The sequence below is a fragment of the Rhinopithecus roxellana genome, chromosome 2 (assembly GCF_007565055.1).
Source record: "Rhinopithecus roxellana isolate Shanxi Qingling chromosome 2, ASM756505v1, whole genome shotgun sequence".
In the NCBI taxonomy this organism is placed as follows: domain Eukaryota; kingdom Metazoa; phylum Chordata; class Mammalia; order Primates; family Cercopithecidae; genus Rhinopithecus; species Rhinopithecus roxellana.
Window position 1 is genome coordinate 129732855 of NC_044550.1, and position 26652 is coordinate 129759506.

At 56.0% G+C, this 26652-nt stretch overlaps 1 protein-coding gene across 4 annotated transcripts in view; it reads right to left on the reverse strand.

The window, feature by feature from the left end:
- Positions 1-7460: 7460 nt before the first annotated feature.
- The window catches only part of ZFYVE28 (zinc finger FYVE-type containing 28), a 150784-nt gene continuing 131592 nt past the window's right edge, over positions 7461-26652 (reverse strand). For all 4 annotated transcript variants that reach the window (XM_010384365.2, XM_030923457.1, XM_010384368.2 and 1 more), the window contains 5 exons: positions 12000-12154; positions 11109-11225; positions 9531-9635; positions 9169-9272; positions 7461-8714 (listed from right to left, as the gene is read on the reverse strand). In XM_010384365.2, the coding sequence (XP_010382667.1) occupies positions 8583-8714; positions 9169-9272; positions 9531-9635; positions 11109-11225; positions 12000-12154 (613 nt within the window). In that variant the 3' untranslated portion in view covers positions 7461-8582. The remainder of the gene's footprint in view (positions 8715-9168; positions 9273-9530; positions 9636-11108; positions 11226-11999; positions 12155-26652) is intronic.

A 26652-nucleotide genomic window follows, 5' to 3' on the forward strand; every position in this document is an offset into this window, starting at 1 on the left:
CACATAAGGGAGAGCGGCGGCCCACAGAGCCAATGGGAGGCGGTGTTCGGGCTTCGGGGGCGGGCGCAGGGCCCGACCGGGGCCAATGGGGGCGAGTCGAGCGCCTCGGGCGGAGCCGAGAATGTTGACAGATGCGGAGCTGGGCTGGGATAGGCCGACCGCGCTAGTAACAATTTAGAAGCCCGAGCTTAGCAACAGCACGTGGTGGCCCGGCCCCCGCGCTAGCTGACTGGCGGCCACCGTGCATGTTAAGTAGGCACCGCGCACCGATTGGCCAGAGCGGCCTATGTAAAACAGGCACTGCGAGCCAATGGCCGGTGGCGGGGCGCGCGGCCAATGGGGGTGTCGCTGCCGGACGCGTTGCCGAGAGGAAGCGCAGCGCGCGGGGACCGCCCGCCGGCGTGGGGGCCCGTTAGGACGCAGGAGCGTCTCGGCGACGCGGGCGCAGCGGGGTGCTCTGGGGCGTGCGCCGGGACGCGCCGGGACGCGCCGGGCCTGAGCGCGGCGAAAGCAGTGGCTCCGCGGGGGGACGAGGCCTCGCGCTCTCCCCGCGGGTCTCGCGTGGGGCCGCGAAGGGCTCCCCTCCCCGCCGGGCGCAGAGTGGACCTGGGAAAGGCCGGGACTTGGGAGAGGGACACAGAGGCTCTGAGCCAAAGAGCCAGGCCCCTCTGAGAGTGTCAGTGGGGAAACAGGCCCAGAGCGGGCGGGCTCATCAGATGGCCCAGTGGACGCTGGAGCTGAGGGAGGGCCCAAGTCTGAGGAAGGGACACAGACGTGCACCCAGGGTCGCGAGGCTCCCCCGAGTCGGGGGCTGCGTGCTTTGTGTCTGGTCTGAGGGGCAGGGACAGTCCCAGAGGCAGGCGCTGGCCTCCTCTGGCAACGACGCTCTTTGTAGGGAGGGAAGTTGCCCTAAATGGAACTCATCAAATCCCGGCTGGCGGGTCTCCCTAGTAACCCCTGATCCTAAGGCTGGCCCAGGAGGTGGCAGGACTGGCAGCTCCAGACTGGCCACGGCACTCCCCATCCTCTCGCTGATTTTTTATTTTATTTTATTTTAGAGACGGCTGTGTCGCTCAGGCTGGAGTGCAGTGTGGCGCGATCTCAGTTCACTGCAACCTCGGCCTCCCGGGTTCAAGCGATTCTCCTGCCTCAGCCTCCCAAAGTAGCTGGGACTACAGGCGCCTGCTACCACGCCTAGCTAATTTTGGTTTTTTGGAAGAGACAGGGTTTCACCATGGATGGTTGCGATCTCCTAGACCTCGTGATCCGCCCGCCTCGGCCTCCCAAAGTTCTGGGATTATAGGCGTGAGCCGTCTCGCCCGCCCCTTCTCATTGATTTTTGAGTTTGATGGCCTGGATGTGCCAAGGGCAGGCCCCGCATGTTGGAGAGTGTGGAGGCATAAGGTGACTGGACCCCTCCAGAAGTTCCCAGTGGGGCACAGGAGCTGCTGCTGCCAACAAAACTGAACAAAAATTGTAAAACCTCAGCACCAGGACCGACGTGAAAGCTTTGTGTGTATCTCCCTGTGTTTTGCATGCCCGGCTTGCAGATCAGGACATGGGATTTGCTAGGGTCTCCCAGAAATCTCAGCAGAATGGAGATTAGTGCTGCCACACACGACCCAGGCCCATAGGAATGCAGAGGCCAGAGCCTCCTGGCCTGGCTGGTCCTGCTGGGTGTAAGCCTGTGGCGTGGGCTTCAGAATAATGTATTCCCACAGAGCCCTGCAGGACCCGGTGGGGAACTTGGGACACTGCCATGAGACAGCCCTGCACGGACATTGCAACAACCCCCTTCATGTTAGCAGGGGCCCTTCCTGCTCCTGCCCCACAGTCACTCCAGGGCCCCAGGCAGAGCCCCTCACAAGAACTCAGTACCATGGCCCTCCAGGTTAGTCTGGAGGGCTGCTCAGAGCTGTGCATGGTAAAGAAAGGTGCCCAAGTCTGGGGAGGAGCAAGGTGTGTTTGGGCTCTGGGGACCCCAGCTCTCCACTTGGGGGTCAGCATTTTGCAAAGTTGCTCCATCCCTGCTTTGTCGCCCGGTGAGTTGCTGCCGACACCTAAAGCAGACATCTGGCCTGGTACAAGTGCACCTGCTGGGCATAGTGCATGCCTCCTTCCTGCCATGGGCCAAGAGGTTTGTTCTGTGTGGCAATGGGCAGCACAGGTGCTCAGGTGTGTCTATGGGGGGGCACCTGCAGGCTGCCCCAGTCTAAGAGATTTCTAGCCTCAATTTAGGCCATTTATGGAATCACCCTCGCCTCCCCACCACACTGAGGACCAAGCACTTCCCGAGGTCCCTGGGCTCAACCTTGCCTGGAAGTGTGGGCACCACTGCCTGGGGGAGCAGGAAGGAGTGGGGAGTTGGGAGGAGAAGCCGCAGGAGGCAATGGATGACAGAGGGCTGAGCTACAGCCAGGGAGGGAGGTGCTGGAGGCATCAGCCAGCAGGGGCAGGAGGAGAGGGAAGGGGAGGGAGCAGCCAGGAGAGGCCTGGAGGTGATGTTGGCCTGGCCCAGATGGCTGCAGGTGGGCCTGGAGCCCCGCCAGGAGAGGTCTGGAGCCCCTGGGGGATAGGGGCGCTGGTCCCACCTGCGGCTGGCAGGATCTCTACACCCACAGGTCTCAACTTGTCCTTCCCAAGATGGGCAGAGGCACTTTGGGTCAGTGCTGGCAGGCACCAATGCCCATGGAGTCCCAGGTATGGTTGAGGACTGGGGAGGACGTGGCTCAGGTCAGCCAGTTGGACCCAAGCCCTGCAGAGCATGGGCCATGCCCCCTTCTGTAGGGCAGGTCCCCCACAGGGTGTGGCATCTCCAGGGAGCTTTCTGTGGGCACAAGCTGCCGCGGGAGGCTCCTGCCCAGTCCTGCCCTTCTCCGGAGCCAGGACCTGTCCAATATGCACCAATGAAGGCTAGGAGAGAGTGGGCAGACATCTCCAGCCTCCTTCCATGGGGAGCCCAGTCCCCCCACCCTACCCTGGGAGGACCTCTCTATGCCACTCCGGGACCCCCAGGGTGCATCCCATTCCTGCCCCATCTTCTGGGCCCCGCCCGGCCTTGCCTTCTCCCTGAGTCGTTCACCCTCACTGTCTCCTTTTCCTCATGACGGCCCTCCCCAGCCCGCCCCAGGCAGGGGCTCCCAGGGAAGGGATGACCTGAATTCAGAAGGGCTTCCTCGGTTTTGGGTGGAAGGCCAGGGCAGGCTTTTCTTCTGCTGCCTGGATTTCCTGAGTTTTCTTGCCCCAGCTGCCACAGCCTCAGCTTCCCTGGCTGTGAACGGGGCTGGCGGTGCTGCCTCTTGGGATGCGTGGAGGACGGAATAGGAATAAAGGAGTCCTGGTTTTGCTTGGGAAAGGCTACCGGGCTGACTCCCCACCCCCAGGATCTGTGAGAGTATCTAAGGCTGGCCCCAAAGAGACCTCCAGAAGACAGCTTTCCGGCCTTCCTGTGCCCACTGGGCCCCACCTTCCTTTCTTTGGACTCAGGATCCACAAACTCCTCATGGCCACACACACACGACTTCTTGGGGTGTCTGAGTCTCAGCACAGCCTCAAGGAGCACGCCTCACACACCCAGGGAGGGAAGGTTGGTGAGGCCCCGGCAGCTGCAGAGCCTCTTTCCCACACTTCCAGGCTGACCAGGCCCTGATCCCCCCAACTTGGCCACTGACACCCTGCCCCTCCCACCTTGGGCCTCCTGTCACTGGGTGGACTGCCTGCAGCCCCCAGGTCCCCTGTCCCAGCATTCTGGGCAGGAGGCTGCCCTGTCTCCACTCCATCAGAATCCTTCTGCAGCACAGTCCCCATCTCCACAGCCTTGAGGGGTGGCGGATTCTAGGTCTGTGGGGTGGCCCGGGTTAGGGCTGGAAAGTTGTGACCAGCTCAGCATGCGCCCAGTGCCCCGAGGCCTTGGCTCCCCTGCACCAAGAGGCCTGGTTTTGTGCCGGCACCAGGGGGAGTCCTGTGGGGCCTCTCCTTGAAGCCACCCTGGATTCTAGTCCTGTCACTTACCCTCCCTGAGCCTGTTTCCTGGGCTATAAAATCGGGGGTGACGGTACTTGCCTCTTGGGTGGTTGGGGTGTGTCATGGAGGATGCATGCAAAGGCCTGTGCAGCAGCGGGCTGGGCTAAGGGGTGCCCAGGAAGTGCCAGGAATATGAACATCAGCTCCAAATCAGCAAGAGCCTCCAACCCCTTGGCCTTGCTCACAGAGAGACGGGGCTTAGGGGAGACAGGGCCTGCCCAGTCTCAGCCGGTCAGTAGCAGAGTTTCACTCAGAACCTGGGTGGAGCTTTGGCCGCCCAGGCTGGCCAGCCACGGGCACCAGGCCAGGCCCTGTCTTTTGGGGGCCTTCCAAAAAGTTTGATACTCAGGAAAACACTCTCCAGAATACAAAAAGAAGAAGGCACAATCAAAATGCATGGATATGTAATTAAATGTTTACATAACCTAATATCCGCCTTATTTTTAAATTTAAAATAAGATAATTCTATTTGTGAACAATTGGTGGGGTACATTTTTTTCTCACTTTACAAGGTTTTTCCAGCATGCTGATGACCCCAGACAACTCAGACAACTGTAAATTAAATGAATTTCCTATGGCCCCAAATGTCCAAAAGCAAGGGAGTAAATTTTCCTTTCAAACACTTTTATAAGAGGAAAACAAGTTTATGAAAGAGGCTGTGGCTGCAGATTCAAGGCACTTGCTGTGGTGTCCAGGGGTGGCCTCCAAAATTGGGAGGACCAGAACCTCTGAAGCTGGATAGGCCCTGCCTGGTCCTGCTGCTATTCTGGGACTGCCTTTCTTCCCTGAGGCCTGAGGTAGAAGAGCAAGTCCTCCTCTCATGAATGGTAGGGGTGCTGCTATCTGGGAGGGCTTCCTGGAAGAGGTGGGTCTGTGGGGCCTGGGAGCACCTCCAGGACTCTGGGGCATGGGGGTAGTGTGGGTGGGCACTTTGAGGCCTGCCTACCTCCCCTGAGCTCCCACTGCAGAGTCCAGAGGGCAGGAAGTGCAGGGGCTGGGCGCTGGTGGAGGCATCAGTGCACAGATGCCACAAAGCTGCCTCTCCAGGGTTCTGCCAGCTCCCCGCCTAGCCCTGGTGCTACAGGTGTCCAGCTCCAACCAGGACCACTGGGGGCATGGTCTGTCCTGCCCTTGGTCATTGCTGTGTCTCCAGGGCCTCTCTGGATCCTCCTCCCAGGTGTAGGACCTTGAGGACTAGGGCCTGGCCACTGGGTCAGGCTGTGCAGGGGTCTCTGTCCAGACGTAGGGCGCCTGACCACGGTGGGGGGACCCCAACACAGGCAGGACCTCAGGCTGCGCTGCTTCCAGGAGGCAGTGGAGTTGGGTGGGCCCTGGTGGCCATTAGGGGCAACAACAGGACTCCTGAAGATAAGCAAGAGCTGCAGTGGGGGGTGGGGCAGAGCCTGGACCACAGGAGGGGAGGGGACGGTCCCTGCCTCAGACCCGCTCCCTGGCCCAGCAAGGATACCCACCACTTCTGAGCCTCCCTGCATTCTCGCCCCAGGCCTCCCCAGAGCACCTGCCCCTTTGCTCACGGCCTCCTTATCTCCACTCAGCCCAGGAACCAGCACAGCGTGTGGGTGAGGAGCTTGCCGCCTGAGGAAGGGCCACCGGACAGATGAGCAGCAGGGGACCCACCACAGTGCAGGTGGGTGAGGGCCTCGGGAGACACCTTAGCCTGCAGTGGGCAGGGCAGGACAGGGTGGGGTTTCTCCCTTCTCCCCTACCTCGTCCCACCTCCCCAAGATCAGGTATGGCAATGGTCTCTCTGCTCCAGGCTTCCTCCTGAGTGAGCCCCTTGGACACAGCAAGCTCGGGGGATCCTCCCAGCCCTGTACATAGCCCAGGCAGTGCAGGGAGCCCTGGCTTAGGCAGCCCCAGCCTTTCTCCAGCTGCTGGGACTAGGAACCCGGGTGCTCAGGGGTGGGGACGTCCCTGCCTCCACAGCAGCCTTCCCTGGAAATGGCCTCCAGACACCATCCAGGCACCATCGGCCACGGCCAGTGCTTCCTGGAGCACCTCCCATCACAGGAACTTCTGTGTCTGCCTCTTGGAGACCCTCCTAGATGCCCACAACCCAGTTCTATCACTTACAGACCATCTTGAGCCTCAGTTTCCCCATCTACAACACGGGATGCTGCTCCCTCGAAGGGCTGTTGTGGGGAGGAGAGAGCCCTGCTCAGGAAACAACAGCAGTGATGGTGATGGTGGAGAAACTGAGGCTCACAGGGGATAACCCCACAGCCAGATCCCATGGCACTCTCCTGCTCCCAACCCAGAGACTGCAGTCCCCAGCCCCAGCTGTGGTTGGGTGACAAGTCTTCCCTTCTAGAGCCTTCCAGAGCTGGTTCTGCCTTGGCCCAGTCCCTCTCACCCCCAGGTCCTGGCTCTGCCCTTGGGGTGGGAATAGCCCCATGGGTGGGTGGGTGACCACATGTCCTGCCTTTAGTATGGAAAGTCCCGCAGCCCAGGAAACCTCTCATTCCTGGGGGAACAAGACAGTTGGTCACCCTTTTTGGGGGGATCCTGCAGCCCCAGGCTTTCCTGCAGGGCAGCTCTGCCGCACAAGGCAGGCCAAGGCTGGCCTGGGGGGCCGCCAGGGACACAGGCCACATCCAGACCTCTGAGGGGAAGACCCTTCTTCTTGGTCGCTGCTCCCTCTGCCACTACTGACCTGGTGAACGAGGAGAACCCCCTTGCCTTAGCCCAGAAGGCGGCCACCACAGGTGTCTGAGGAGCCAAGGGATGCAGTGTAGCTTCGTGCAGCACAGCTGTCCACTGGGGTGGGTGTGGGGGCAGGCAGTCCATCTCAGAGTCCCCCAGTGTCCCTTCTCCTCTGCTCCCAAATAACTCAGCACTGCTCAGACGGGGCCCCATATTCCAAAACACTTTCTCCCTTGGCAGAAAGAAAGCACCTAGTATCTGCCCACCCACCAGTGCCCACCTCCAAAGGACAGGGTACCTGAGTCCCGTGGGCACAGGCCCATTGTCGAGGCAACCCGGGCTGCGGCCATCCTCCCGAGTTCTCTCCAGGACACTCCAGAAGGCAGCCGCTCTGGGCGCGAGCAGCACAGCCCTGCAACCAGGGCCACCAGGTGGGGCAGGCCCCAAGTCGGGGTGGCCACGAGCACTAACCCTGCCCCCCACAGGCCAGGGGGCTGAGTTGAAGACGCCTGTGAGAAGAGGAGCTGGGCAGGTAGATGGGCAGGTGTGGACGGGCATCGCGGGGGCAGAGCCCTGGAAGGTGGGAAGGAGCCTGCAGGAAGCAGGGGGTGGCAACCGCTCCTGAGGGCTGGTGGGAGCCAAGTCCCGCCCTTCAATTATCCTAAGAGTCCAGGAGCCTCCAGCTTCTTAGAGGAGAATGCATATTAGCACCAACACCGTCGCTTTCCAGACAGAGAAAAAAGATCCGCATTCACGGAAGAAAGGAGAGCGTGTGCAATTCTTAAATAGATTTATGGAAATGGCTTCAAATTACAGCATTTAGAAAATAAATATAATCTCAGTACATAATATTTCTTCCATTATATACTCTCCCCCCGACAGAAGCCATTTCTATGCATGTGTACTCCACCGGTAAATAGTAATTAGATTTTATCCTAGAAAAGAAGCAGTAGGTGTGTCATCTCCAAAAATAAAACTGCAATCGTCATTGCAATGTGAAGCCTGAGATTTAAGCCTGAGGAGGTGTCTGCTGGGGCCACTCAGCTGCGGCAGCTTGGGTCCCAGGCCACTTTGGGGTCTGAGGAATTGGGCCAGGGTTCCAGAGGGTGCAGAGGGAAGGAGAAGTGGTGGCCGAGATGGCAGCCCCAGGCGTCCTGGCTGACTGGTAAGCCCGACCCAAGGCCCTGAGCAACGTCTGCCTGCGGTGTCAGTGCCTGGTCAGACCCCCACGCCGTCAGCAGGGGGAGAGTGGTGAGCAGACACCAGGAGCACCCTGCCCGCTTAGGGGACCACTAGGTCAGCTTCCCGCATCTCCCCACTCCAAGAAGAAATGAGATGCATGTTGTCTAGTCAAGTCCTGAGGAAGGATGGTGAGGGGTGAGGGCTGGGGAACGAGGTGGGCAGCTGTTGGGGAGAATGGGCAGCCTGCATTTTGGGTTTAGGAGGCACATGGGGAGCCCTGCTGTGCCGCAGAGCCTGTGGAGTGGCCCTTGCTCTGGCTTCCAGATTCACCACAACAGCAGAGGCGGCAGAGTGGCCCCACTGTTGTACAGCTCTGTCACCCACCCCGATTCCCATAGCCCCAGCAGAGCTCCGAGGGACCAGTGGGGAGGGCCCAGCCCTTCTCTGCCATGCACCCTGCCCTGAGGCAGCTACCAGGCTCCTCCGGGTCCCCTGCTGGGCAAAGCTGACTTCCTGTTGGCCCTTGCGGCGCGGGGTCCCTGCGGGGAGGCCACGATGGGCGAGACAGAGGCTCTGGATGTTCTAGAGATCTGGGCGGCCCCGCAGCAGCAGGGACAGCAGCCTCATGAGACTCAGTGAGATCGCCTGCAGCATGGCCCCACTTTCGTGGGGGTTCCTGGCCCGGGTGGGCTGGGGCTGCCCCTGGCGCCACGTCACAGGCTGGCCTTGTCGCTGTAGAAGGGCGTGACGTGGAACATGTAGCAGTGGGTGCACACTCGGACCGGCTTCACCTGCCCGTAGCGGGGCAGTGGTGCTGAGTGTGAGGAGCAGCGCGAACAGAAGATCTGGAATGGGGTTGGGGCAGTGAGGGTCTGCGGCAGGCCAGCCCCACCCACGTTGACTCCTCACCCTCCCACACACCTGCCCACCCAGCTCAGGCCGCGTTGGTGGGTGGGGACTGCCCAGCCCTGGGTGCCAGGGGTTGTGACCTTCAGGAGGCTGGGCTGTATGAGGGGCCCACCTCCTGCACTAAGGCTGCTGCAAGCTCCTGTTCACACTCGCTGTCCCCTCCCTGTGGCTGGCTCTGCAGCAGCTGGGACTGGACATGGGCACCATCCAGGTCCCCATGGTCAAATGCCTAGAGTCAGAACAGGGCCCAGGACCTCCAGGAGCCTCTGCACAAGACCCCACAGGCCTCGCCGGCCTCCTTGGGCATCGGTCCTGACTTCCAGACCTCAGGCTGTGTCCATGGAAGCCCTTGGATGCCGGGGGACCCTCCATGCATGGGGTCGCACCCACCTTCCCGCAGCTGCGGCAGTGGTGCTTCCGGCGGATGACGGTGAAGGGCGCTTTGCACGCCATGCAGAAGCCACAGGCCTCATCTGGCACCCACTCCGGGGGGTCTGTCACAACAGCAGCAGCGTCACATCAGCAACGGCAGGGGCAGGTGGGCTGGGCCGGGACCCTCAACCCGCCCTGGGCCCCCCTTCCCAGACTGCCAAGCTGCCTGGACTCCAGCCAGCCTCCAGGGGCGGTCTCCCAGCTCCCACATGCCCAGACCGGGTGGCCTGCAGCCCCTCCCCCAGGAGGAAGGCTCCCCTGGCTCCTACAGCCCTCACTGGTGTCTAGTGCAGTGTCCTGGCCCAGACCCTCCCACACACCTTCAAAGTCCCCGTCGCGGGTCTTGGCTGCCAATTCAGAGGATGACAGGGTCTCCTGGCACAGTGCACAGTCCTCCAAGGCCGCACTCCGCAGAGTCTGGGTGACTGGTGGAGAAGGAGGGGTCGTCGGGATGTGGTGAGGGAGGCGGGGAATTGATACCAGGTCACCTGCACCTGGTCGGCACAGCTGGGGGCTTCCAGCAGTGGGGCAGCTCCCCAAGCCCACTGGCAGTCTCATGGCAGGTGGCACCACAGCAGGGTGGGCGCTGATCCTGGCTGGGGGGTCTTCCTGAGCAGGGGCCTCTCCTTTGCACAGCATGGGGGCCCAGAAGCCTGTGGCTGCTGCCTCTGATAGGGGCATCCAGCCCTGGGGCCCCTGCATGGCACATGTGTGGCCAGGACTCTAGCTCACAACCTGTGTGTGCAGAACAGGGCCATGTCACCTGCCGTCTCTGAATCATGATTTCCAGAAGGCAGCCCTGCCAACCTCCCTGGTAGAATGCAGCCTGGCAATGTGGATTCCACAGGGCAGAGCTGGGTCGGCACATGGGCTCCTCTCTGCTGGCAAGGGTATGCCCTGCTGGGCCAGGGCTCCAGGACCAGGCAGGCTGCCCCATGTGCCCGGACACCCATGAGCAGAAGCCCTGTGGTGAGGGACGGCTCTGCTGGAAAAGTGCCTCAGCTCAGCACCAGAGCACCGGGCACGGCGAGCAGGGGCTTAGCCCCCTTTCCTGCCCTGGATCCCTCCCTGTGCCTAACCAGTCCCTGCCCTGACGCCTTCTCCCTCCCAGATAATGTGGGCACACGTGTGAGTGGGAGCGTATGTGCACATGTGTGCGTGTGTGCATGTGGGTGTGTGTGCATGGGTGTGGGTATGCATGAGTACGTGTGCATGTGTGAGTGGAAGCGTATGTGCACATGGGTGTACGTGTGTGTGTGCATGGTGTGGGTATGCATGAATACATGTGTGCACATGTGTGTGCACGTGCCTGTGTGTGAATATGACTGTGAGAGCCACCTGTGTGCTTGTGCTGTGTCAGCGTGTGTGACACCTCAGCAGCTCATGGGCAGCAGTGGACTCCTTTCCACCCCCATAGAGAGGTGGGTTCGGGGAGGGCTGCCTCGAGCTGCTCTGAGAGGCAGCATTCGGTAGAAGTGACGCGGCACCACAGCTGAGTCTCATCCTTAAGAGGGAGGGTTTGGGCTCTCCCAGCCTCCATCAGAGCCAGAAGTGAAGTCACCTTGCTGCCGCACGTGCAGGGGACAGTAGCCAGGGCTGTGGGCATGAGCCAGGGGCCCTTGCCCATCTGCTCGTTTGCAGGGGTGGAGTGTCTTCCTGGGCAGGCAGCCCATCTGGGCACTTCCTGGGACTGCTGCTGTGCCCCTTGGGTTTCCAAGCAGGCAGGGCAGCCTGGCACATTTGGAGTGCGGAGGTCATGGGACTCTGGGGTCAATGATTGCTTGGTCAGGGCCCTATCTGCCCAGGGCCAGAAGGTAGAGATTTCTGAGCACCCCCTCCCTGTGGGCAGGGACATGGCCACCAGTGCAGGCCTCAGTCCGTCCTGAGTGGGCACTCACCCTTCCTTAACTTTTCCTTGTCGTCTGTTTCGGGCTTGGTGGCCATGACCTCAAACAGTGTTTTAAGAATACTTCTCAGGTCACTGGCATAGTTCGTCTGTAGCTGGTCAGCCACACCTGAGGGAGGAAAACCACAGTAACAGCAACAGAAGGACAGATGGAAGGAACTGTGGAGGTTGGTGCTGCAGGCTGGGCGGACCCAGCCAGAGCTCACAGCCCAGGCCGGTATGTTCTCAGATCAGTCGGGGAAGGAGGCGCCCCACCCCCCTGGGGCAGGATTCCCTTGACAAGAATAAAAACTCGGGAGTCAAGAGAGAGCAGGGGAAGGGAGAGGACCAGACAGACAGCCCTGCCACAGTTGGTCTGCCACAGACATTCACGCCTTTTATGCACAAGTCACAGCCATTACCGCTAAGCTGGCCGGGCCATGTGCTGAGGGACACTTACAGAGCCCCTGCACTGTGCCCACCCCCAGGCCAGTGCTTGTGACTGTCACAGCCACTCAGGCATCCAGATGTGTCTACCTGCAAAGCATGTCCTCCTCCCGCAAGCACAGCCCCCAAGCAACCTACATGGTTGGGAGCCCAGGGTGGACCCTGTCCAGAGGTGGTGCGTAGTGCCTGGCTCTTCTGCCCCCCATCCCACTGCCCCTGCCGCCACTCCCTGGAGGAAAATGCCTCCCACCCTCACCTGCAGATCCCCTCCTCCTCCTGCCTGTGTGGGATCAATCCAGCCTTCTCCATGAACAGGAGTGCTTGCTCCTTAGGGGCAGAGTGGGCTGCCGTTTACAGGAAAGTGAGGGGGAGGCTGTACACGCCCCGCCTGACCTCCCCTAAAGTGCAGCCCATGTGTCCTCAAGCCATACACTGGTCTCAGGCCCTGACATGGCACCTGAAATGCAGACGAACAGGCGGTGGATGAGGTCGTGGCTGCCGTGGAATCTGGACCGGATCTTCTCTCTTGTGGCCTGTGGAGCGACATGCGTGGCTGCTGGGGCCACCTCTGGCCCCGTCTTGTCTGAGGAGCAGGACCCAGCCGCAGAGCTGCTGCATGGAGAAGGAGACACCAGCATGTGGGGTAGGGCACAGTGAGGGGCTGTGGAGCCTGAAGGTCACTGGTCAAGACAAAAGTCTGTGTCCTCGCAGACACCCACCCCACAGGCATCTATCTGTTGCCCAGATACACAACTTTCCTATAACTTCACCTAAAACGTCCTCAGTGTAACACGCTCACCACGTATGCCAGGTGGTGCAACAGGGCTCTGAGCCAGTCCCAGGCCTATTCTGGGCCTTTGATTTCTGCTGGGCCTCCTGGAATTGACAGCTGGTGGCGACTCACCCACTGAGGCTGCACTCCTGGCTTAATATCGACCGGCTTCCCCAGTGGAAACGTCAACTCACCTTTCACACCTTTTCTAATGGCCTCAGTGTCAGGCAGCCCCCACAAACATCTCTCCTCACTCTAGCCCCTGAAACCTGTGAACGTGACCTCATTTGGAAAAGGGGTCTCAGCAGGAGTAATTAAGTGAAGCATCTGGAGATGAAGAGATTGTCCTGAATGATCCGGATGGGCCATAAGTCCAATGACAGGAGTCCTTAGAAAGAGTCCTTATAAGAGGCAGACACAGAGGGCGGGGAGCCCATGTGACCACAGAGGCCGAGACCAGAGATGCGGCCCCAACCCAGGGAACACCTGGAGTCCCCAGAAGCTGGGAGAGGTGGGAGGAGCCTGCCCTGGAGCCTGCGGACGGAGTGAGGCTCTGCCAGAGTTTGCACTTCTGGCCTCCGACTGTGAGACAGCTGCTAGGGCTTAGGCCAGTCTGTGGTGACAGCAGCCTCAAGAAATGAATACAGGATCCCCCGCCCCCACCTACACTTTCCGTCTCCATCTTCCCAGCAGCTGCGTCCTCAGCTTTTACCAGATTTGCTGTTCAGGGGTTCCATGGTGACCCTATAAATCATTCACAGCTGGGCCTGTACTAACTTAGGGGGTTCACCTCGCCCAACTCTAGGGGTGCACCCACTGGCCCTCTCATTTTAAAATAATTTATCTCCTATCATATCTTTTTGTCCCATTTTCTGGGAAATTTCCCCCAACTCGTTCTTCTAATTTTGCTCTTGACTTTTAAATTTCTGCTATCAAGTTTTAAATTTACTGCTGTTAACTGTTGTTTCATGGATGCAAAATCTTTTCTCTACCTAGAAACATTCGGATACTTTTTTTCGGTTGCCATTGGCATCCTGCGCAGCCTCTTTTGGAGGGCTTGGCTCATTTATCTGGCCGTGTCTCATGCCGAGCCTTGCCCCAAATGTGACCTGTGCAAAAATAAGAAGAGTGTGGGTGGAACAACAGGAGCCTTCACCTTGTGGGTGGGAGTGGCAGCTGGTGTAGGCACTTCAGAAGAAATGTTCGCACCATTTCAGTAAAACCAGGGCTGTCTACACTCCGGAGCGTGGTGGCCTCTGTTGCTGGCACACACTGGAAACATGGGTCTGAGTCTGTCTGCAGAGATGCACGGTCTTAGACGCAGTGCTGGGGGTTCCAGTGAAACGCTGGACAGGATCCCAAGTCTGCCAGCAATGGAATGGAAGACCCATCGTGATCTAATCCCTCACTGGCAGAGGCCACAGAGGCGGAGGCCAGCCACGGCCCCGCCAACGTGCGCGAATCCCGCATGGCGTGAGTGCTTTCACACACCGTGGGAAACACACAGAACTGCCTGGTATCTAATTTAGGGACACAGCCTCGTGACGTAAACCCTGCAGAAGCACAGAGGCATGACACACGTGAGAATTCAGGGCAGCGAGCTGCGGCAGATGTGGGGAAGAGGCTGGAAGAGTCCCCGGAGCTGCTCAGGGACCCCTCCCTCATGGGGATGTGCTAACAAGCTGAATATTGACCGGAACGTGGGGGCACAGTGGGAGGCCTGGGGGGCCTGGGTCCATGGGACGGAATCCTCTGCTGGGACCCCAACAATGCTCCATGGCTCTCCCCTCCCATGTGGTCCAGGTTCCACAGATGAAGCCCCTGCCTTCAGCTTGGGGGTGTGGGCCTTGCTGCCCTCTGCCCTGGGAGCTGAATAAGGGAGGGGCCTTCACTGTCCAGGATGTCAGCTTCCACTCAGTACCCCCAGCCTCATCAGAGCCTTACCCAAAGGAACTGAAATTTGGAACTCAGACAGATACTTGCACGCCCACGTTCGTAACAACCAACAGATGGCAACAACCCAGGTGTCTGTTGGCAGAGGCGTGGATAAACCAAATGTGGTCCATCCATACAACAGAATATTATTCAGCCTTAAAAAGGAAGGAAATTCGGATCTAGGCTACAGCATGGATTAATGTTGGCAAGATCATGCTGAGTGAAATAACCCAGCTACCAAAGGATGAGTCCTGCATGATGAGTCCCTGACACGAGGTCCTGAGAGCCATCACGTTCATACAGACAGAAAGTAGAATGGTGGGTGCCAGGGTGGGCAGAGGTCGGGGATTGGGGGGGAGTGAGTGATGGGGAAACAGTTTCAGTTTGGGAAGATGGGGATATTCCGGAGATGATGATGGTGACGGTCGCACAGCACTGAGTGTGTTCAATGCCATGAAATTGTATGCTTAAGAAAGGCTAAATAGTAAACTTTATGCTACATATATTTTACAAAAAATTAAAAACATGAAAAAAAAAAAAGAATTGGGGCAGGGAGAGAGCAGAGGAAAGGGAACGGAGGCGGCAAGTACATGGCAGAAGGCCGGATTGGCATGGCGCCCGACGCAGAAGGCTCGGGGGTGTTATTACCCAAAACTACTGAGCTATGTGCTTTAGAAAGGTGAATTTTGTGGTATGTATGTTATATATCAATAAAGGCTTTTTTAAAAGACCACTTGTGTTTAGATATGGTAGCAATAAAGTGAAAGTGAAATTAAGAAAACAATCCTTAGTCCTTTACAACAGCATAAAAAAGATTAAAATACTTAGACTAAATTTAACCAAAGAAGTACAAGAATCATACACTGAAAGCAACAAAACATTGTTGAAAAATATTAGAAGACCTACATAAATGGGAAGACATCTCGTGTTCACAGATCGGAAGACAGCATTGTTGAGATGGCACGACTCCCCACATCAAGCTACAGATTCAACGCAATCTATACGGAAGTGTCAGCTGCCTTTTTTTCTTGCAGAAATTGACAACCTGATCCTAAAATTAATATGGAAATGACTCAAGGGACCCAGAATAGCCAAAAGAAAAAAAAAAAAAACCAAGTTGGAGGACTCACCCTTGTGGTCTGCAATGTGGCATGAGAGAGCAGGAATCAAGACTGTACGGCACCAGCATAGGACCGACATACAGACCAATGAGACCGAGACTCCACAAAGAACCCCATACGCTTACGGGCCGTGGATTCTCAGCAAATGCGCCAAGACCACCCAACGAGGAAAGAATAGTCTTTTCAACAAATGCTGCCGGAAAACCGGAAACACACATGCAAAAGGATGAAGCTGAACTCTGACCTTATACCACATACAAAAATTCACTCAAAATGAATCAAATATCTAGATGTCAGAGCTAAAACTCTAAGGTTTTTTTTTTCTTTTTTTTTTTTTGAGATGGTGTCTCACTCTGTCACCCATGCTGGAGTGCAGTGGCACAGTCATGGCTCACTGCAGCTTCAACTTCCCTGGGCTCAAGCGAGCCTCCCATCTCAGCCTCCCAAGTAGCTGGGACCACAGGCATGCACCACAGTGCCCGGCTAATTTTTGCATTTTTAGTGGAGAAGGGGTTTCACCATGTTGCCCAGGCTGGTCTTGAACTCCTGGGCTCACACAATCCACCCACCTCGGCCTCCCAAAGTGTGGGATTACAGGCGTAAGCCACGATGCCCAGGCTTAAAATTCTTAAAAGAAAACACTGAGGCCGGGCGCGGTGGCTCAAGCCTGTAATCCCAGCACTTTGGGAGGCCGAGACGGGTGGATCACAAGGTCAGGAGATCGAGACCATCCTGGCTAACATGGTGAAACCCCGTCTCTGCTAAAAAAAAAAAAAAAAAAAAAGAAAAAGAAAACATTGGAGTAAATATTTGTGGCGTTGGGCTAGGCCACAAAGCATGGGCACCTAAAGCATGGGCAACAAAAGAGAAAACAGATAACTGGACTTCATCAAATTGAAGACTTTCTGCTTCATAGGACACCACCAAGAAAGTGAAGAGAAAACCCACAGAATAATTTTTGCAAATCATGTGTCTGATAAGGACATAGTATCTGCAATATAGAAAGAACTCTTACAATCCAACAACAAAAAGACAAAAAAAAAAAAAAACTACTGAACAAATGGAAAATAGATTTGAATAGACATTTTTCCAAAGAAGATACACAAACAGCTAATAAACACATTAACAGATGCCCAACACCCCTGTCAGTCAGGATGTGCCAAAAAAATTACAATTAAATACCATTTGATTTATTAGGATGATGAGAATGTCCCCCTGCCAAAAAAAAAAAAAAAAACCCAGAAAATATGAAGTTGTGGTGAGGAAGGTGAGGACGTGAAGGAACTGGAATCCTCATCTCTTCCTTGTGGGAATATAAAATGGCACAGCCACTTAAGAGAACAGTTGAACGGACAGACAAAATGTGGTCTATCTATATAATGGAATAAGTGTCAGCCATAGAAAGGAACGCAGCATTACACATGCTACCGTGTGGATGAGCACTGAAAACACCATGGTATCATCCCAGCCCTGTGGGAGGCCGAGGCGGGCGGATCACTTGACATCAGGAGTTTGAGACCAGCCTGGCCAACATGGCGAAACCCCGTCTCTATTGAAAATACAAAAATTAGCTGGGTGTGGTGGCACATGCCTGTAATCCCGGGAGGCTGAGCAGAATTGCTTGAACCTGGGAGGCGGAGGTTACAGTGCGCTGAGATTGCGCCATTGCACTCTAGCCTGACGACAGAGAGAGATTCCATCTAAGAAAACAAAAACAAAAACACACCCATCGTGCTGAGTGAAAGAAGCCAGTCACAAAAGATCACATACTACGGCCGGGCGCAGGGGCTCACACTTGTAATCCCAGCAGTTTGGGAGGCCGAGGCGGGCAGATCACAAGGTCAGGAGATGGAGACCATCCTGGCTAACACTGTGAAACCCCATCTCTACTAAAAATACAAAAAATTAACTGGGCAAGGTGGCAGGCGCCTGTAGTCCCAGCTACTCGGGAGGCTGAGGCAGAAGAATGGCGTGAACCTGGGAGGCGGAGCTTGCAGTGAGCTGAGATCGAGTCACTGCACTCCAGCCTGGGCGACAGAGCGAGACTCCGTCTCAAAAAAAAAAAAAAAAAATCACATACTGTATGATTGATTCCATTCACATGAAATATCTAGAATAGGCCTAGGGGCAGAAATGCCCCATAGGGGCAGAAGGCAGATCTGTGGTCAGCAACAGCTGAAGCGGGAGGGGAACAGGGTGACTGCTAACGGGGAGGGGTTTTCTTTATGGGGTGATGGAAATGTTTTGAATTAGACAGTGATATTGGCCGTACAGCCTCATGGACGTACCAAAAATTACTGAGCTATACATCTAACAAACAACAGAAGAGAATGTTTTTCTTGTAATCACCCAGCAAACTCATATGCAAGAAATAGCTCATAAGCTGTTTCTGTTTCGCTGTCCGTCGACAGTAGGTTGACTCAATACATTAGGTCATATCCATCTGGTGAAAGAATCTGCAGAAGGATAGTTCACTGGAAATGTTAAAATATGAAATGAAAAATGTAGCATTTAAAAAATTAGAGGCCGGGTGCGGTGGCTCACGCCTGTAATCCCAGCACTTTGGGAGGCCGAGGTGGGCGGATCATGAGGTCAGAAGATCGAGACCATCCAGGCCAACATGGTGAAACCCCATCTCTACTAAAAATACAAAAAAAAAAAAAAAATTACCCGGGTGTGGTGGCGGGCGCCTGTAATCCCAGCTACTCAGGAGGCTGAGGCAGGAGAATGGCGTGATCCCGGGAAGCGGAGCTTGCAGTGAGCAGACATCATGCCACTGCACTCCAGCCTGGGTGACAGAGCAAGACTTCGTCTCAAAAAAAAAAAAAAAAAAAAAAAATTAGAGGCCAGGTGTAGTGGCTGATGCCTGTGGTGCCAACACTTATTGGGAGGATGAGGTGTGAGGATCACTTGAGGCCAGGAGTTCAAGACCAGTCTGGGCAACATGACAAGACCCCTGTCTCTACAAAAAATACAAAAATCAGCCAGGCATGATGGTGTGCACCTGTAGTCCCAGCTACTCTGGAGGCTGAGGTGGGAGGATTGCTTGAGCCCAGGAGTTCAAGGGTACAGTGAGCTATGATGACACCACTGCACTCCACTCCAGCCAGGGCAACGAGCAAGACCCTGTCTCTTAAAATAAATAAAAAAAATAATGAAAATAAAAATTAGAGATATCCTATGTATATAAATGACACACTGGGGAAGATACTCCAGGTAAGGCATTAATCTTACAGTTACTTGAGTAGTAAGATTACAGGTAAATTATTCTTTTCTAAAGTCTCTTCTTGGATCAAGTATTGCTTTTGTGATCAGAAGAGATGCCATTTCAAGAAGAGAGGAAAGTGCCTGCTGGCAGCAGATGGCACCCTCGGGCCCTGCCTGTGGTGAGGAACCTGTTTCCCTGTGAAAGGAGAAGCCCTCGGCAAGTATTCAGTCCCACAGCTCCAGCCCCTTGAACCACGCCCCGAAGCTGGGAAGGCTGTCTGGACAAGCCTCCTGCTGCTGAAGCACCCCTGGAGGTGAGAAATCAGGGGAAGGGCCCTGACATTCAATAGTGGGTTGAGTGAGGCGTAAGAACAATGGCCTCTTCCAGCAGGTTGAGACCGAGGCCAGACCAAGGCTGGCCGATTGCTCATGGGTGGGTCAGATCACCTACCGCCATCTCACCCCCCGACGTCCTTCACTTACCACAGGAAAGGCCCTCTCCTGCCTTCCTGCCCTGGTCGGCTGGAAGCTCTGGTGGCGCGGGAGGGGGAATGGTTGGACAGAGAGAGCCAAGGGGCTCCATACGGAGATGTCGCAGGCAGAAAAACCAGTGAGGCACTGCCCAAGGGAAGTGGCTGGGCTTGGAAGGGCCAAGGGGATACAAGAGAACAGAGTGGGGAGGTAGAACCCAGGATTTCACCGAGAGCGTGAGCCTGGGTCCTTCTGGGTCAGCCATTCCTGGGGCCATGTGGATGGGTGTCTTCCTTTGCTTCCTGCTGCTATAGAGTACCACAGTCTAGGTAATTTAGAATGAACAGACATGTTTTTGGCTCACAGTCTGGAGGCTGGGAAGCCCAAGGTGGAGGGGCCCCATCTGACGAGGGCCTTCTTGCTGTGTCACCGCATGGAGGAAGGCATCGCATGGGTAAGAGAGAGAGGAAGGGGGCCATGCTCACCCTTTATAAGGACCCCACTGCGGCAATAACAAACCCACTCCTGTAATAACATCAATCCGCTCAGGAGGGCAAAGCCTTCATGACCGAGTCACCTCTTAAATGTCCCACCTCTCAACGCTGTTGCAGTGGGGATCAAGTTACCAACACACGAGCTTTGGGGCCACATTCAGGCCACAGCAGGGGCACTACTTGGATGCCAGTGGCCCAGGAACGCTGCCTTTGGAAAGGTGTTGATCCCCTGTGGCCAGCTGCTGAACAGAAAGGGTAGGGCCATGAGGAGGACCCCAGGGGTAGATCAGACGCTACGTGTCCCCTGAAAGCCAAGTCTACTGGGGGAGCCGCACACATTAACCAGACAGAGCCGAGAAGTGAGCTGGTGCCCAGCGGGTCCATCCCTGTGGTGAGGAAGGGAACAGTATGGGTGAGATACGGCCACAGTTCAAGACACAGACAGAGGCTGGAGGAGTGAGGGGCAGCACCTACCCTGCCAACAACTTCCTGTGTCTCACCACAGAGTGTGAACCCTTGTCACTGATATTCTCAAGTCAGTGGATCAACATCACTTCAGCATGTTCACCCGGATGTCTAAAAGTCCAGCCACCTTCCGCAGCTGCTATACACTCCCTCACCGGCTGCCTGAGTGTTGCTTCCTGCCACTCTCTTACAGAAGGTGGCACAAACTCCCTGCAACAGCCCCGCTTCGGTTACAACTACTAGGAAATGTCATTCTCTGGTAAAGAAAGGCAGTGCAATTCTAAACGATCACATCGATACCAAAGGCTGACCAGCCTGTGTCTTCAGCTATGCCACAGGCCACAGGACAGGGGCCAAGTTTCCAACGTGCTCCTCTTGAACAGGACACAGGGAGGGTAAATGGCTGATGTCATCACTGGGGTGGGAAAAGCGGTGAGGGGAGCCTCTGAGATGTTGGGAACATGGAACACTTCTGAATTCAGCAATTGGATAGAGCAGAAGAGGGAAGTTTACTGAACTTATAATTTTAATTCCAATTACTATGGAAAAGAAAGACCATAGCAAAGCCCAAATGAATCTGATGCAGAAAAGAATTTAGCAAGTGTGTATGCAAACAGAAAGGCAGGACTTTGCCACCTTGAACCTCTAGGAGTCTGTGAAAGAAGAGAAGGTCAACTTTGGAAAAACTAAGAGCATCACAGGATGTTTCTCATCGTGACATCAGATTAATTTTTGAACTCTTGACACCATTTGCAAAGGCTAACAAAGAGAAAAACAGCCTATAATCCCAGCAATGGGGAGGCAGAGGCGGGAGGATCCCTTGAGCCCAGGAATTCAAGGCTAGCCTGGGTAACATAGCAAGGCTCTGTCTCTAAAGAAAAATAAATAAATAAAAAAGAAAAACAAAGAACAACAAGAGTGACTGGTAGGCTCCAGAGGCAAGGTTTCACTGTGCTTGGATGTGGGAAAATTTGCAGCTTGGACATTTGCACAATCACATAGCAATTCTAATGAGCCACCTTGGGCCCTGACACAAACGGTGGGCTGGCTGCTTCTTGTAAAAGTCACCCATCCATCCATCTATCCATCCATCCATCCGTCCATCCATCCATCCCTCATCCATTTATCCATCCATACCTTTACCTATTCATCCATCCACCCACCCATTCATCCACCAATCCATGCATCCATCCATCCATCCATCCACCCATCTAATCATCCATCCATCTGTCCACTCATGTACCCACTCGTCCACCCATCAATTCATCTACCCATCCAATCTTCCACTCATCCACCCACCCATCTACCCACCCACCCATCCATTTATCCATCTATCCATCCACCCATCCAGCCACCCATCTATCCATCCATCCATCCACCCATCCACCCACCTATCCATCCATCCATCTATCCATCCACCCATCCACCCACCAACTCACACGTCCATTTACCCATCCATACATTTACCTATCCATCCATCTACCCATCCATTCATCCACCAATCCATGCATGCATGCATGCATGCATCCATCCATCCATCCACCCATCTAATCATCCATCCATCTATCCACCCACGTACCCACCCATCCACCCACCAATTTGTTTACCCATCCATCCATCCACCCATCCACCCACCCATCCATCCATCCACCCATCCACTTATTCATTTGCCATCCATCCATCCATCCATCCAACCATCCATCCATCCATCCATCCACCTGCTCTACAAACATGGACTAAGCATCAACTATGATCCAGGAATCACATAGTTCAGCCCTTAGGAGCTCATGATTTGATGGCAGAGATCAACAGGTGAACAGTTAATTATCACACACATGGAAAGTGTAACGGAGGAACCATCAAGGATGTTGTTGTGGGAGGTCAGAGGGGAGACTCCTCACTCAGGCTGGAGAGAGGTCTGGAGTGCCAGGGAGGGTTCCTGGAAGGTGCAGCATGAGGACAGCTTGAATGAAGGCTGAGAGGTGGGAAGCAGCCCACAGACTGTAGGGAACCCCCTGGTGATGCTGGGAGAGGCCAGGCAGCGGTTGAGGCTAGGTGGAGGCCCACTGGGAGGGCCTTGTGAGTGTGCCAGGCAGTTCAGACCTTGGCCTGTTGGTCAGTGCCCCCAGAGGATGCTCCACAGAACGCAATTCCTGTAGGCTACACTTGAGGGAAAAAGAGTTTGAGGAACAGAGCATAGGTGCTCTCTTTCTTGGAGTCACAGCATCCACATTCATTGACATCAATCGACAGCTCAGGCTCGCTGTGGAGGACCTGGCCACATAATACCTGATTCACGCGTGTATGCAGTGGAGGGAGTCAGCCAGTCTGGAAACAAGTGTTCAGAAATGAGACCATTTCCCATCGTGATAAAGGCCATGTCGCCCAGGCTGGACCACAGTGGCATGATCATGGCTCACTGTAACCTCAAGCTCCGGGCCCCACATGATCCTCCAACCTCAGCCTCCCAAAGTACTGAGATTACAGGTATAAGCCACCATGCCGGGCCTGGGGCTTTGAAGACCATGATAGGGAGGAGGAGAGCGTGACGGGGCACAGTGGTGGACAGCCCAGCTTGCAGAGGAAGCATTTTGGTGGAGATTTCACCAATGAGATGGAGAGGACCTCAGTAACAGGATTCTGAGATGGGGTGAGCACAGCCTCCCAGGAGTCAGAGGTAAAGGACTTGCTGCCTGGTCACACTGGCCACCAGCCCAGGACAGTCCCACAGTCCTGGATGCCTCTGGTTCCCCGAAGGAGTTGGAGCCTGCTGGGACATCTTGTCTCCTCTTATGGTGCCCCACAAAGACCTCCAGGGGGCTGAGTCTGCAATGCATAAACCCTGGCTTTGACTTCCTTTGTGAGTCCTGGAATCAGGGAGGGCTGAGACACCCTTCCAGGAATCAGCTCTGGAACTGTCTGCCAAAGTCATAGCAGCTCAGCTCAGGCCACAGTGGAAACCAGCAGCAGGTAGACCCCTCTTCTTGGCAGGTGCCCTCAGAGTCTAGCATGCCAAGGATTTAGCAGGGAGGCGCGAGTTAACTGTTTGGGGTTGAACTGGGGCCCCCCACCAAGCTCATATGTTGAAGTCCTAAACCCCAATACCTTAAAATGTGACCTTATTTGGAAATAGAGTCATTGCAGGTGTAACTAAAGTTAAGATAAGGTCATACAGGAGTAGGGTGGGCCCTAAGCCAGCTTGACTGGTATCCTTACCCATGGGGAAAATTTGGGTACAGGCCCACACATGGGCAGAACCCCACATGGACTGAAGGCGGGGGCTGGAGTGATGCTTCTGTAAGCCAAGGAACACCCAAGATGGCCAGCAAACCCCCTGAGGCTGGAAGGCAGCCTGGGACAGATTCTCACTTATGGCCCTAGGAGGAACCAGTCCTGCTGACACCTTGATCTCGACTTTTGGCCTCCAGAACTGCAAGACAACAAACGCCCCCGTGATTTAACCCACCTGGCTCGCAGTGCTTCGTCACAGCAGCCGGGGGAACTAACGTGTGGCGCTGACCCCACATGGCGCCGACCCCATGGCTGCGAGGCCTTTGCACTGGTGTCAGCCCTAGTAACTTCCAGCAGCAAGTAAGCCGATTTCTTCTGAATAGGCTGGAATCTTCCTGCTTCCTTTCCTCTCCAGCCCCTTGCAAAGTCATTCTCTCATGGTTTTCCTGTGTGACTTGTGTTCCCAAGGAAGTTGGTCTTCTCACCACAGCTCCTGACTGCAGCTCCATCACCCCTGGGTTGAGCACAGGCTGGGACTGAGAAGGAGACAAACGCTGCTCCGTGACCAGGGCATCCTCAGAAGGGCTGCTGCCACTGCAGGCCAGAATGAGGGACAGAACCGAGGGACAGGAAGGAGGGCTGGACCAGGCCAGGAGGGCAGGCGCCCATCCCGGAAACAGCTCAGCGGGGAGGGAGGGAAATCGAAGCTGGGATCTCAGTGCTGCCCCGCCCTGGTCAGCTGGCCGGGGTCTGCCCAGGCTGCTGTCCCTGTGGTCCCCACAGGCAGGCACTAGCTTGGTCCGCAGGCCTCTCTCCCAGACGTGTCATCTGGTCTCGGCGCATTCTCTTGGAGCACCCTCCAACGCCCACGCTCCTCTGGTCCCAGGGTGTGGGCACAGGCCCAGGGGTCCTTCCAGACACTCTGGCCCAGTCACTGCTCCCCCACCCATCTCCAAACCTGCTCCATGCAGGCACTCTAGGGGGTGCAGGGACAGTGGCCTGAGATTTGCTGCTGCAGGACTTTGGTCCCCGTGGGGAGCATGGGGTCAGGGGCCAGAGCAGCGGGGAGAGGACAGCCCCTGTGCCGGCACTGACTTACTCGTTCTCTCAGGGTGGGCTGCACGGTCCTCACCCCTCGGTTCCTCCTTCCCGGCCCCCAGGCCAGCCCTGCTTCCTGCTAATGAGACCTAAGAGACCTCAGCAGGAGGATGCCAAAAAAGCAGCAGGTCAGAGGTCAGGTCAGAGGTCAGCCCCGAGGCCTGCCCTTTGCTGGGGGAGGGGGGCATCAGGCATGGAGGATGTCAAGTGCTAAGCTCCACACCGGCCACCACCGCATCTCAGTCTCTTCTCAATCAACAAGAAGTGATGAAATAAACCTCAGCCACTCCAGACAAAAGCGCAGTCCATGGCACCTGGATTTCAGCCTGGGGAGACCCTGAGGAGAGAACCTAGTCGTGCTGAGACAGGCATCTGACCCATGGACGCTGCAGGACCCTTACTCAGAACTGCTTATCCACAGCCCAGCTAGCTGATGCAATTATCCACAGCCCAGCTAGCTGATGCAAAGCTGAGACGTGGGCTCTTGGTGGAGCAAATGTGGTCTCTGGTTCACCAACGCCAGGTGGGATTAGGGAAGGAGCTCAGCCCTCGGCTGCTGACTCTCCAGCCCCTGCTCTCTGCTATGTCCTGAAGACAGGGTGGGGGGTGACAGGACGGGTGAGGGGCTGGAGGCACAGGATTCAGATGTCATGGTGGGCTGAATGGGCCCCCCAAAATGTGAATCTGTGACAGTGACCTTTTTTAGAAAAAGGTTCTTTGCAGATGTCGTGAAGTTAAGGATTTTGAGATGAGACCATCCTGGACTATCTGGATGAGCACCAACTCCAGTAAGTGTCCTTATAAGAGACAGACACAGGGAGGGGCCAAGAGAAGATGGAGGCCGAACTTGGAGTGACCCCACCACAAGGCAAGGAAGTGCCAGGAGCCACCAGAAACTGGAAGCAGCACGAGGATCGTCCCCTAGAACCTTGGGCTGCAGTGCCACTCCGTCAGCGCCCTCATCTCAGATGCCTGCCTCCAGAACTGGAAACCAGCAAATCCGCATGGTTTTAGGCCTCCCAGCTCCTGGGTGTCCTGTTACAGCAGCCCCAGACAGGCATCTAGAGGTGGACTCTGTCATCCGATCCTAAGAGCATTTCTCACCCACTGGGCGACCCTGGGCAGGTTATGTGGCCCAGAGCTTTGCTCCCTGAGCCACAGACCAGGACAGTAAGACAGCCACTGACGGGTCAGACAAGTGAGATCCTCTCAGTGGTGTGGATGCGGCACAGAGGCAGCAAGGGCCTCGGGCCTCACGTGCAGCGGCCGTAGGACAGGCTGAACGAGTCCTGGCTTAAGTCCCTGAAGGGCCTCTAAGTCTGCAGTCACTCTTTCAACATCCAGGGAAAGTGCTTTGCGAGGAGGAGGCGGCGTTGATTTGCTGTATTCCTTCCACAAATCTTCCTTTCTCTGTGGTGACTGACATGAGGTGGCTGTGGCTGGGGTTCCCTGTGCAGAGGCCAGCACACATCACAGATCTCCAGGACGTCTGGAGCTCAGCGGAGGAAGGGGCGTCCCAGGCGCCCTTGGGACCTCACTAGGTCTCTGGAAGGGAGACAGCCCCTCCCTGCCCCCGCCCTCCCGGTGCCTTTTGTGATGTGGACACCGCTGTGCTTCAGCGGTGGGGGCTACAGGGTGAGGGGGGCACTCTGAGGGGGCAGGGGGAGTCACTGTAGGACCTGCAGTGTGGTTCCAAAGTACTGAACATAAGGAGACACTGGATATGGATGCGTGCTCTGAAAATTAGCTATTTTCCCATCTCCTCTAATTCAGCGGCATTGCCTTGATGTCTCTTGGGATTCAGTTAGGAACACGAATTCCTTTATGTTTTTCACACTCCCCCCACCCCCACTCCTGTCTGGCCGGGCCCTATCAAGGTGCAGCGGGCCTAGGAAGGCAGAAGCAACTGGCCTGTGATCAGAAGCCCACCAGCCCCACGACAGCAAGGCACAATCACCATACAGCAGGGAGGACTTCCTGGAGGAGGTGGCCTGGCCTGGCCTGAGCAGCGATATGGCCCTACCCGGCCCTGAGTCCACGAAGGCCCGAGGACCTGCATCACCTCCCAGCCATGATCACTGGGTACAGGGCCTCCATCTCCTAGGCCCCTTTGTGGCCCCAGAGCTGGCTCCCAGGAAAACCAACAGGTGAGACTAGAACAGGGACCCCATCTCTAATGAGGGCAAGTCCTGATCTGCACAGTGAGGGGGTGGGCCAGGTGAGCGCCTGCTACACAGTGGGGGAACATCAGGCCCTGGGCTGGGTGCTGGGGCCACAGTGGAGGCTGTGGGCTGGCAATAGGAGGAGACCCCCAAG